At 51.8% G+C, this 12,722-nt stretch overlaps 1 protein-coding gene across 1 annotated transcript; it reads left to right on the forward strand.

Annotated features, from left to right (window-relative positions):
- Positions 1–3,535: 3,535 nt before the first annotated feature.
- Positions 3,536–12,663, forward strand: Fdxr (ferredoxin reductase). Its single transcript, XM_028752799.1, has 12 exons — positions 3,536–3,693; positions 4,315–4,418; positions 8,379–8,474; positions 8,631–8,753; positions 8,847–8,960; positions 9,254–9,355; positions 10,164–10,271; positions 10,521–10,605; positions 10,720–10,919; positions 11,000–11,171; positions 11,915–12,085; positions 12,219–12,663. Exons 1-12 carry the CDS (start codon positions 3,615–3,617, stop codon positions 12,347–12,349), a joined length of 1,485 nt encoding a protein of 494 aa, XP_028608632.1. The 5' UTR covers positions 3,536–3,614; the 3' UTR covers positions 12,350–12,663.
- Positions 12,664–12,722: the final 59 nt, after the last annotated feature.

Raw genomic sequence — 12,722 nt, forward strand, 5'->3', positions numbered from 1 at the left:
TAAATAGTAGTTGTGAACAATGTGATCTCTGTCACAACTACTCAACTGTGCCCCCAAAGTGGCATTGCCATATGAACATGCCCCCAGGGCTCAGGGACACCCCCCCCCAAGCCTGTCAGAGCTAGAGGTCGGGGAAGAGCAGAGCAGAACGCTGTCTTCTGGACATGACAGGACTCCTGTACTAATGAACTCACAGCAGCCGGTGGCTGCCGACACAAGATAAAGCCAGTGAAGGTTACAGCATAGAGGGGCATCTTAGCTAGGGTTTCTACTGTTGTGAAGAGACAATATGACCACTCTTAAAAAGGAAAACATTGTATTGGGGCTGGATTACAGTTCAGACATTTAGTCCGCTACTGTTGGGGTGGGCAGCATGGTGGCATGCAGGCAGACACGGTGCTGGAGCGGGGCTGAGAGTTCTATAGGATCTTCAGGGAGTGGGAAGAGTGACACTGGGCCTGACTTAAGCATCTGAAACCTCAAAGCCCACCCCCAGTGACACAGGTCCTCCTACAAGGCCACACCTCCTAATAGTGCCACTCCCCACGAGCCTGTGGGAGCCCTTTTCATTCAAACTGCCAAAAAGGGAGAAGAGTTTACAAACTCCTGTTGCTAACTGAGGTTTTACTGACAACTGATGTTTCCTGGGGAGGGTGAGTAAGTTTTCTTTAAGGGTGTGGCCCCTGGTAAGTCCACCATGCTATGAGTATATGGGCAACAGGACCTGGATTCAGTGGGTTATTAAAAAAAACAAAAACCATGAAGTTGCAGTTGTGGGGTAGATCTAGGAGGGACTGAGGGAGAAACAGGGCATGAATAGAATCAAATACATTATATAATTTTTTTAAAAAAATGTATTAAAAAAATGAACATGGTATTGTACCAATAAAACTTTATTACTTATAAGCGGGTAAGTTTCATGTCACAAAATTTTAACTATGTGACCATTTAAGATGGCTCAGTAGTTAAGAACACTTGCTGCACTTGCAGAGGATCAGAGTTCAGTTCCCAGCACCCATGTCAGATGGTTCACAACTACATATAACTCAGGTTCTAGTGGCTTCGAAGCCCTCTGTCTCCAAGGCGGCAGCACATGGCAGACAGACAGGTATATATATAAAAAATATAGAGAGAAACTGGGCAATAATGGTGTACACTTTTAATCCCAGAACTCAGGAGGCAGAGGCAGGTGGATCTCTATGAGTTCAAGGCCAGCCTGGTCTACAGAGTGAGTTCCAGGACAGCCAAGGCTACAGAGAAACACGATCTTGAAAAACAAGACAAAAGAACAGTACATATGTAAATAGATTATTGCTGGAGAGATGGCTCAGTGGTTAAGAGTATGCACTGCTTTCTCCAAAGGTCCTGAGTTCAATTCCCAGTATGCACATGGCAACTCACAACTGTCTGATGCCATCTTCTGGTGTGCAGATGTACATGCAGACAAAATATCCATCTACATACGATACATAAATAAACAATTTATATACAGGCCTGTGGGCAGCATTTAACTTGCCTACTAGTCTTCTGGGACAGGTGTAAGACATAATGACATATTAGATGTCATTATATTAATATTAATAATATTAATGATATTTACCTCTCAATAAGAAAGTGATGGAACCGGTCGATGGTGGCGCACACCTTTGCTCCTAGCACTAGGGAGGCAGAGCAGATCTCTTCGAGTCCAAGGCCAGCCTGGTCTACAGAGTGAGTTCCAGGACAGCTGGGGTTACACAGAGAAACACTGTCTTGAAAAACAAAGAAAGAAAACAAAACAAAAAAAAGTGGGGAGTGATTAGTAAAGCAGAGGATTCTGGGATACTGACTGTGCTTGGGTTCTCAATCTGGGTGTGGGTCACATTACTATACCTTACGATCTCATAACCCATCAACTATGGTTATATGTGTACTTTTCTGTATGTTAAACTTCACCTAAAAATAATCTTCATCTTTGTTGTTGTTCGTCTTCTTTCTGTAGACCAGGCTGGATTTGAACTCACAGATCTGCCCACCAAGTGCCACCAGGCCTGGCTAAAAACATTCTTAAACTAGTGTAAAAAAATATGAAATATAAAACAGGGGAAACTTCTGGATTATTACACTCCTACACAAGGCTCCAACAGACCAGCCTAAAAGTCGAAATGGACTCATTCACCATGACGTTCACCAAGCTGACACCCAGCCATTCACCTTGCCCAAGAAATCCAGATTACAGTCAGGCCAGTTTCTGTTGGTATGACGACATTCCCACCACCATTTATCTCTCACAAAAGAAGTGACATACTGTTTGTGAGATCAAGTGTCACTCTGTAGCCCAGGCTAGCTTTGGAGTTGAATTATGGAATACGAAATTAAGCTAGGGGAAGGAGGTGCAGTTAAAAGGTAGAGCAATTTTGTAAGTCCCTGGGTTCAATCTTCAACAAGAATAAACAAGAATCAGATGTTGTGGGGTTGAGAGGTTAGTCTTCAAAGAATGAGAAGGACCCTCAGAGAAGCACTGGGCTTGTTTGGTCAGAGGTGAGAATGGATCTTGCCCGTATTTTAATTATATTTTTGGTGGTGTGATTGGTCTTGTGCACATTAAGCCTTCTACCGTCCTGTGCAGAAAATATTTGTGAGTCGTCAAGAGGGTAAAGTTGCTTGCCCCCAGGCCTTAAAGGAGTCTGATACCCAGGAATTCACGTAAGAGAACCAACTCCTATAAGCTGTCCTCTGACTACCACATACCATCCGAACGCTGTGGCATGTGTACACCGGGCCCCATAATGTAATAAAATATATAAATGTAAAAAACATTAAAAAATATATCGCTTTTATGTTTTTGCGTCAACTTTCTTTTAAAACATGTAATATGAATGATTTACCTTGATTACTGAGCTTTTGGGTGCCCCCTAAAGGTACGGTTGGATCGGGGTTGAAGGTCAGGCTCTGTCTCAGTGCCACAGGGGACCCTCTTCGCGTGTTTCCTCCCCCATAATGGGAAGAAAGTGATTAGAAATAAGCTCTTGAGAGTTTAATACTTTCCCTGCTGTGACACACACAGCAACTGTTTGAGGCCTCATCAGTTCAACATCCAGATTTAAAAATCAAAGATCCTAGATGGGGGGGGGAAATACGAGAGACTTCCGGGCTCTGGCTTCCTGATTGGCTGATACAAAAATCACTCAAGCAGGAAGCCACCCTATCAAAAGGCAACGTAGCATACGTCATCAGCGAGCGGCACGCTTTACGTAAAGTAAGCTCTTTTCTAATTGGCTCCCTTCTCCAAGAACAACTAAAACAGCTTAGGGGATTCGCGTTTCTTCAAATCTAGTCTTCCGGCATCTGGAGGGACCAGGAAGACGGGAGAAATTTGTTAAGCTTTTGAGGGTTGGACGTTCTGGGGGCGGAGCCTTAGTAAAATAGAGGCGTGGTTCTCTTTGGGGGCGTGATTATTGTGGAAACGGCGAAGTCTCAAAGTTGAACTTTCTAAGCGAGCGTGAGGTGAGGTTTGGGGCGTGGCTACAGTGATGGGCGGGTCCAGAGGAGCGTGCCCCGAGGGCTGCAGTACCTGCGCTCAGCTCTAAAGAGTCATTGCTAGCTGTTCCGCTTGCTGGTTGCTGTTCTCAGCCATGGCTCCTCGCTGCTGGCGCTGGTGGCGTTGGTCCGCGTGGCCTGGGGTTCGGCCGCATCCCTCCAGGAGCACTCCGAGTAGGAGCAGGGCTCTTGGGGCTGCACCAGGGCGAGGGGAGGCCTGTGATCAAGAGCGGGGGTGGGGGGTCCGAGCAGAGCTGAGGCAGGGCTGGAGAGGGGCAAAGCTGAAAGTGTCTGCTCTTGCGGGAAAAATGGGAGTGGTGTAGAAGGGAGAATCTGTGCGATGAGATGGCTGGGTAAGACAGGCTAAAAGGGTAAACCATGAGGTCCTCCTGTGTGATACGACGTGAATGGAGGTGACAGGCAATTCTGAGGTGAGGTTATGAGCATATGAGGATATAAGAAGGAATAGAAAAAAGCAAGATAGAAACGTGATGGGGTTATGAAGATGTGAGATCACACAGGAAACATCACAAGAAGTATGAAGTGCTGTCGCAGGACAGCTCCGGGGGATAAGGGGGTCTGGGGCAGATTATCATCATTGTTCGTGGGTGAGGCATGGGGTTCTGGATAAAGACAGCTCTGGCATTCAGATGAAGTGGTGAAGCTTTGAGGAACAGAAAAAGGAAGATGCAGGTGAGGGCGAAGGGCAAGCTGCAATTGCACAGAGTTGCACAGAATTGGTTTGGGGTGGTAGGAGAGTGTTGATTTGATCTTGCTGTCCCCTGCTCTGTCTAGCCCCAGGTTTCTGCCGGCACTTCTCCACAAAGGAGAAGACCCCTCAGATCTGTGTGGTTGGCAGTGGCCCAGCTGGCTTCTACACAGCCCAACACTTGTTAAAGGTGAGTGAGTCACTCCCCCCAGGCTCCCTTCTCACTGTTCATTTCTCGCCCCAATTCTGGGAGTAGGCTCCAGCCCTTTGGTTTGCCTGGCAAAGAAGGGGCTTCCGACTCATGTAAGCTGTGTCCTTTCTACCTGATTCCACAGGTACAGCTGACGCTCCCTATGGCCTCAGCTGTAAGAGAAATGTGTTTGTCCCATGGATGGTGGTCAGGGACAGATGGGCCGCTGTGCCCACTTTGCAGGAAAGTCTTTTCAGTCTTATGGGATGGCTTCAGCCTCCCCTTGTCTGTACGCCTCATCTCCAGCATTTTACATTTCAAGGCCATCTTGTCCGCAGCTTTGCCCCCCCCCCACTCCCCACAGCCCCAGCCCTCCCCATACTCATTCTCTTCTATTAAAGGCCAAGGTCTCAAAGTTTTCAGTATTAGTCATGCCAGATAAGCCCCCAAGGCCACCAGATTTACTGGAAACTCTATCTCAAATCTTAAAGCAAAAGAGGAAGGAAGCAGGGGGCTTCAGAGAAGACTCCATGGTTAGGATGCTGTCTCACAGAGGACCAAAGGATGGGAGTTGGGTTCCCAGCACCCACACAGTGGCTCAAAACTCAGCTCCAGGAGACTTAGTGTTCTCTTCTGGCCTCTGCTTGGCCCTTTATTCTTGCACATAACTAAAAATGATAAAATAAGTATTTCTTAAAAGTAAGGGATACTGAGATTGACTGAGACGAGGCAATGTCTGAACTTTAGAAGGGCTTGTAATACCAACAGGACAGAAGAAATGATTCTATTGATAACACATGCAGATATTTGACAGGCAGAGTGACCCAGTGGCCTGGTTTCCCTGGGGCAGTCACTACGAGGGTCTCATAGAGACCTCTGCTGAGAAGTGACCTATGGATAACTGTGCAGCTGCATACCAAGATATACACAGGTCAGCATGATCAGAAGCTGTCCCCTAGGGAATGTACATCTCAGATGCACTGAAGACCATGTGTGGGCTTCGGCAAGCTCCCTGGCCCCGATATGAGTCAGCCTGGGCTCTGGGATGGAGACTCAGGGGTTCTCAGAGTTGAGGTGGGTAGGTGGGTGGTGTGGTTGGTATCAGGGAGAGTATTTGTAAGGGACACTGAGGGTGAGGGAATAGGACCTAGAAGGCAGGCGTCTTCTTGGTGTCTTCTCAGTGGGCCTGATCTTACCCTGCCAGCATGTGGGCTGCTTACGGAGCTGACAGTGTAGCTTGAGACAGCTGGTTTACAAGGTATTTTAGGGCCTAAGCTGAGGGTGGGGAGAGATAGAGGGGAAGGGTAGCCCAGTCTAGAGGGAGAGGTATCCAAATGGCATTTTATGGAGGACGTGAGAATGAGTAGCAGGAGAGTCTCAGGAACGAGGAATTATGTGGACCTAGGCTGGAGGAAGGAGAGTAGTCCCTGAGCAGCATCCCAGAGCCTATTCCAGAAGACGTTGCATATCCGAGGGGTGAAGAGGTGAGGTCCCAGACCACAAGGTACCTAGGAACCACTGACCACATTGTAGACCTGAGTGGCTTTCTGTGAGCACTCGCCATATTCCCTACTGGAGAAGTTTTATTTAAATAAGCATTTCTGGGTCCAGCTCAGACTTAACCAAACTCTATGACTAGGACTCTCGGAATCAGCAATTTTAAGCAAACACCCTGGTGGAGATAGGGGGAGGATTCTGACACAGATATAGGAAACAGGCCTCAGTGAATCATCTCAAGCAGATGGGGAGAGGGGGGATGTCTCAGTGGATGTCATCCTTGGGGGATGTCTAAGAGAGCATACGGCTCTGAGTTTGGTTCCCAGCACTCACAACAGGTGGCTCACAACCATCTCTAACTCCAGGGGCTCTGAACCCACCTCCTGGTCTCTTCAGGTGCCTGTACTTATGTGCATACGCTCCACACCCACATACGGATAACTTTAAAAAAAAACATATTTAAGGAAGGAAAAACAAGGAAGCCTCTATTGGGGATGGACCGCAGGGCCTTGTGAGTGACAGACGGACATCTGACCCCTTAGCTACTCCCCCAGCCCACTTTTCATTGGGAACGTCCTCTCTGATGGGTAGACTTAAGCATGGCGGTTTGCCCAGAGAACAAGAGAGTGGGGGAAAGGATGTAGACCGAATAGGTCAGTGTGAAAAGGGGAGGTCCAGGGCTGTGGCCGGAGTTCCGGGGGTGGAGGTGAAAGGAAACACGGATAGAGGGGAAAGGGCAGAGGACAGGAAATGGGCCTCGATTTGTGGAGTGAGGCATGCTGGATCTCAGATGGGAAAAGAAATGGGGGGGAGGAGAGGCCACATCAGGCCTACAAGATTTGAGGTTACAGGAGGGAGGACGTAAGGCTTCCCTAGGACATAGAGAGTGTGTGTCCAGGAGGAACAGGGGATCCCAGAGCAGAAGTGCTTCCAGGACTGTCCATCTTAGGAAAAGGGCCAGAGAAGCAACAGTTGGCAGTGGGAAAGAGGGGTTTCTTGAAAGATGGGTCTGTGTGTGAGATCAGGGCTACTGGGGACAGGTAGGTGGGGAGGGAACCTTGTGTCCGGAAGGAAGACTCCCTCTGCAGCAGGATGGAGTGGAAGGTGGAGACAGTGAGGTCAGGGTGTGTCAGGGATGGCTAAGCAGGCTAAGCAGCGTGAACTCTCACCTGTGGCCCTGAGAAGGGGTGATGCAGAGGGGGAAAGTCACAGCTGTTAAGGTCCTGAGTGAATCCCTTGTGTCCTCACATGGGGAGGGGCGCAGGCCAGCTCTTGAGTCTGACTCACTCAGCCTTGAGTGTGATCCAGAGGGACGGGACATTGTAGTGCACAGAACTGCACAGAACCTTTCCCCAGGACACAGCAGGTAGTGGTGGGACTGGCCACAGCTCTGTGGCTGTGGGCTTCACATAGAACCTTTCCCCAGGACACAGCAGGTAGTGGTGGGACTGGCCACAGCTCTGTGGCTGTGGGCTTCACATAGAACCTTTCCCCAGGACACAGCAGGTAGTGGTGGGACTAGCCGTGGCTCTCTGTGGCTTCACGGCTACAGTTCTCCATGAGCTTTCCATAGCTTCAGTTTCCATGGAGTGTGAGCAAGGCCATTTGGGAGGCCACTTAGGGGCTGGCCAAGGACAAACTCGCAGACAGGCTAGAGGGGCTGGACTTACGGCAGGTGAGTGGGATTTAGCCGAAGGTCAGGAGAGATAGGCAGGAACTCATCCGCCTGGATTCCTTCTGAGCTGGCTGGAAGAGGTCAGGGCACAGGTCGCTGTTACCCAAACTACTCTCTTCCCTGACTCACCTTCCCCAAGGCCTCCCACTTCACAGAGAAGGAGACTGAGGCCCAGGGTTGTTCTGGGACTTACCAGGCCCTTGCTGTTGGTGGCAGCAGAGCCAGACCAGACTTATTTGACTAGTTCCAATCTCAGACCTTCCCTATACCCTGCAAAGAGCCTTGGGAGGACAGGTGGCATGGGGCAGCTGAAATAGCCAGACTGATTTTCTAAAGCTGGGAGTAGCCCCACTGCTACCTCCTCTGTCCCCACATGCCCCAGCTGTGCCCCATTTTCTCTGTCCCCGACTCCCCATTTTGCTGGTCCCTGTCCCAGTGGTGTCATCTTGGAGACTTAGAGCTAAGGCAGGTCCTCAGGTCACAGGGCCAGCATGTCATGACGTCCTTCAGAAGTCTACATCTGACCTGAAGATGAAGTCCTGACACTTCAGTTCCTCACATTCTCTGTTGGAAGTCCCTGAGATCCGACCTCAGCGTCTCTTGTTTCTCTGTTCCTGGAGAGCCCTTATCTGGGCAGAAGGAACGCCGGGGCTTTCTTTCTGCTCATGGATGGGTAGAGCCAGTCTCCTTGGCCATTTGAGCTGGGTTTTCTTGCTTTGTGTTGGGAAGGGTGGGCCTGTTAGGGGCCCAGCCTCCCCCTGGAACCCACCGGCTGTGTTTCTCCTCAGCACCACACCCAGGCCCACATAGACATCTACGAGAAGCAGCTCGTGCCCTTTGGCCTGGTGCGCTTCGGTGTGGCACCTGACCACCCTGAAGTAAAGGTGGGTGCCGCCTGGGGTGGAGGGTCGTGTTGGAGATGGTGAAGATGAGGGTAGAGAGGCTTCCTGACATAAGAGGCCCATTCTGGGCATCAGGACTGACGTGTTCCCAGGAGCCACCCCACCTTCTAATGTTCCTGCCCCCATGCTTCATGGCAGAATGTCATCAACACGTTTACACAGACAGCCCGCTCAGACCGCTGTGCCTTCCGGGGCAATGTGGTGGTGGGCAGGGACGTGTCGGTTCCAGAGCTTCGGGAAGCCTACCATGCTGTGGTGCTGGTGAGTGCCCTGGGGGCGTGGCTATGAGGGGCGGGGCCGCGGGAGGCAGGAGACTGGTGCTGAGGCCCAGGGCATGGCTGCATCTTTCCTCAGAGTTATGGAGCAGAGGACCACCAACGCCTGGAAATTCCTGGCGAGGAGCTGCCTGGAGTGGTCTCAGCCCGAGCCTTTGTGGGCTGGTACAATGGGCTTCCTGAGAACCAGGAGGTGAGTTTGAGGGATACCCCTGTTGCTTCCGGCTGGAGTCAGGGCATCCCCGAGGTGTTAGATTTAGAGGTCAAGGCAGTGAGGAGAAAGCTGAGGTTGATGTGAGACATCAGAGGCTGAGGCAGGTCAGCTGTGGAGACCTTCTGTGGGGCTTAGGGAGAGGGAAGTGGGGTAGAGTGAACTGCCTAGGGCAGCCTGGGGGCACAGCAGACACGGCCTAAGGTCTCTGCAGATGAGATTAGCCTAACTGGGACTGAGGATAAGGACACCCTATCAAGACCTTTCTCTTCCAGCTGGCGCCGGATCTGAGCTGTGACACAGCCGTGATTCTGGGACAGGGGAATGTGGCCCTGGATGTGGCCCGGATCCTGCTGACCCCACCTGAGCACCTGGAGGTGAGGGGTCAGTCAGAGGCTGGAGGGATGGAGGTGTGAGCACACTGAGGAAAGAATGCCCCTGCCGGGGTGATTCAGGTCTCATCCCTCCCAACAGCCCAGCGCCTGTTTCCTGCAGGAGCCCAGGGAAGATACCTTCACACCCCAGTGCTCCCTGGGGATTTACACACACACTCTCCTTCTTCGGAACATCTGGACTGACCTCCCGCTAGTTAAGAATTTACATCCCTCCCCCTTCTCATTCTTGGCTCAGCTATCCCTTCTGCCAGGAGGTTTTCCAGGCCGTCCTGTGTAGGTGTCCCTTCTGCGATATGGGTTCAGCCACTAGTCACCTTCCGATCCAGAGTCTTGCTTCACTTCTTCAGGTTTACATTGATGAGATTCGATGGATCTCTCTCTCTCTCCCTACAAAATAAGAACTATATGAGGCTCCAAATTAGCCTGTTTAGTTCCAGACATGTGATAGGCTGTCAGCAAAACCTTACTTGCATACCTAGGAGCCATTTGCAGGATTGGCGTCAATGCTCTATGTGGCCACCAGGGGGAGTAGTGGTATAGTTTTTGGGCCGATGGATTTCTCTACTCTAGATCAGAGTGGGAACAGACCAACTAGCCTCACAAGTCCCATTTTTCCAAGTCAAGCCCTCCTTATCCTTCTTTTGACCAAATATATCAAGACAAAATATATAGCCTTGGCTGGTCTGGAACTCACTGTGTGGATCAGGCTGGCCTCGAATTCACGGAGATACCCATTCCTCTGTCTCCTGGTTCACTGTGCCTGGCCCTTAAGAGCCTCCTTTTGTGCCAGAAAACAGACATCACAGAGGCTGCATTACGGGTCCTGAGGCAGAGTCGGGTGAAGACCGTGTGGATAGTAGGCCGGCGTGGACCCCTGCAAGTAGCCTTCACCATTAAGGTACTGGGCCCGGAAGGGGAGGAGCCAGGGTCCTAAGTAAAGGTTTCCACTTCATGTGTGTTTGGAGTGCTGCAGAGCCCTTGGGAGTAGCTGCTTCCTTGGATGAAAGGGGAGTGGACAGGGCCCGAAGGCTGTGGTCTTTCCCCACACTGTGATGGTTTCTCCCACCAGGGCTGAACTCTGGCAGGCCCAGAAGTGCTCAGTGCTCTGGACCTGACCTCCCTCCCTTCCCCCATCTCCACCCTCAAGGAGCTTCGGGAGATGATTCAGTTGCCAGGAACCCAGCCCATTTTGGATCCTTCGGATTTCTTGGGCCTCCAGGACAGAATTAAGGGTGAGGGGCCAAGTCCAGCCCCCCAGCTCAAAGGAAGGGGATGTCTTATGTCAAGTAAGGCTTGGAGACAGGTGACCAGAGGGACACCCCTGAAGTATTCCATGTTGCTGACAGATGTCCCTCGTCCAAGGAAGCGACTGACAGAACTCCTGCTTCGGACAGCCACAGAGAAGCCAGGAGCGGAAGAGGCTGCCCGCCAGGCCCTGGCCTCCCGGGCCTGGGGCCTCCGCTTTTTCCGAAGTCCCCAGGAGGTGCTACCCACCCCAGATGGTCGACAGGTAGCAGGCATCCGCCTGGCAGTTACCAGTCTGGAGGTGAGTCTCATGTTACCCAGACTTCCCCTTTTTAGGCTTCCGGCATCCCATCCTGGCGTTACCCACACTCTCCCCGGCAGAGTTCTGGAGAGTCCACTCGGGCAGTACCCACAGGAGATGTGGAGGACCTCCCTTGCGGGCTGCTGCTGAGCAGCGTTGGATACAAGAGTCGCCCCATCGACCCCAGCGTGCCCTTTGACCCCAAGCTTGGAGTCATCCCCAACATAGAGGGCCGGGTTGTGAATGTTCCAGGTAAGATGGTGAGCGAAGGCGGGGCATCTGAGTACGAGGGGAGGCTGGAGCGCCAAGACCACACGGTCTACACGGATGTGCTCTGAGACAGCTTCAAGACAGGCCCAGTTCTAGAACAGAGCCCTCCTTCCTCCTGCCCCCTGGGCCAAATGCTCAGGCAAGCTGGGCCATCATTCAGTAAAAGTTTGCTGAGGCCAGTGCTGACACTGGAGGGAGATCGCCCCCCTGTCCTTGGGAAGCATCGGTCGGCTTCCTCACTCGCTCATCCTGTTGTTCATTCATTTAGTAAATATCCGCTAAGGACCTGCTCAGCTGTGACGAGCAAGTCTCGGCTCATGTCCCCAGGGAGCTGCTCTTCCACAGGGAAGCTGTGGGAGGGAGGACAGTGTGGTAAAACAAGACTCTGTCATGGGCCAGGCATAATGACACATACCCATAGTCCCAGCACTCGGGAGGCAGAGACAGGCAGATCTGAGTTTGAGGCCAATCAGGTTTACAGAGTGAGTTCCAGGACAGTCAGGGATACACAGGAACCCTGTCTAGAAAAAACTAAGCAAAACAAAACAAAACAACAACAACACACACACACAAAGCTATCATGGTGAGCCAGTGGCCACAGTGGGCCCAGCCTCTGTAGTCTACTGGGAGACATGGAAGAATGTTTACATGTGTACGTGTGTATAGTTCACAATACAGACCTGCCAGGCAGTGTTCAGCCTCGCTGTCTCTGTTGCCTCTCTCAGGACTCTACTGCAGTGGCTGGGTGAAGAGGGGACCCACAGGTGTCATCACCACAACCATGACGGACAGCTTCCTCACCAGCCAAGTGCTGCTGGAGGACCTGAAGGCGGGGCTGCTGCCCTCTGGCCCCAGACCTGGCTATACTGCCATTCAATCCCTGCTTAACAGTCGAGGTCAGAACCTAATGCAGAGGGCTGGGGGTGGGGCGGGTGGCTTGTCTTTGGAGCTTTACCCTTTAGGGGGAGGGCCCTAAGGGGCTGAGAGGAGATGATGGTGCTAGCCTGGCTTCCTAATCCACTGCCTCAGGGGTCCGGCCAGTCTCTTTCTCAGACTGGGAGAAGCTGGATGCTGAGGAAGTATCTCGAGGCCAGGGCACTGGGAAACCGAGGGAGAAGTTGGTGGATCGAAAAGAGATGCTCCAGCTGCTGGGGCACTGAACCTGGACTCCAGCCCCTTACGTGCAAGAGAAGATCTGGGCAAGAGGAGGGGCCTGAGGCAATCTGGGTTGGACCTTCCTCCCATCACAGTGCTGACTGCCCTGGCTTGGAGGCCGAGCTGTGGCCTTTCCAGGGGCCTCTGAGCTCTGCCTTCTCAAGCTGACCGCCCAGTGTGGGCTTAGGCTGAGGAGGGAACCTGAAGCTAGGGATGGATGGAGGGACAGACTGACCCTACCCGTCCTGCTTCCTTCCTGATGGGCATTGGAGGGCCTCTAGAACGGAACACAGTAGAAATAAAACACAGGTGCCTAAGACCCATGATTGACAGCTACTTTTTTTTTGGGGGGGGTTGTCACTCTGTGGCCCCAGTTTG

Source organism: Grammomys surdaster, unplaced genomic scaffold (assembly GCF_004785775.1).
Source record: "Grammomys surdaster isolate TR1022 unplaced genomic scaffold, NIH_TR_1.0 125940, whole genome shotgun sequence".
Classification (NCBI taxonomy): Eukaryota; Metazoa; Chordata; class Mammalia; order Rodentia; family Muridae; genus Grammomys; species Grammomys surdaster.

What these genes read in the sequence shown, in the direction of transcription:
- Fdxr (XM_028752799.1), top strand. Translation starts at nt 3,615, where the DNA reads ATGGCTCCTCGCTGCTGGCGCTGGTGGCGTTGGTCCGCGTGGCCTGGG. An exon ending in CCCCACCTGAGCACCTGGAG is followed by an intron (nt 9,356 to 10,163) that starts GTGAGGGGTCAG and finishes CTTTTGTGCCAG; the next exon opens with AAAACAGACATCACAGAGGC. An exon ending in CCGGGTTGTGAATGTTCCAG is followed by an intron (nt 11,172 to 11,914) that starts GTAAGATGGTGA and finishes TGCCTCTCTCAG; the next exon opens with GACTCTACTGCAGTGGCTGG.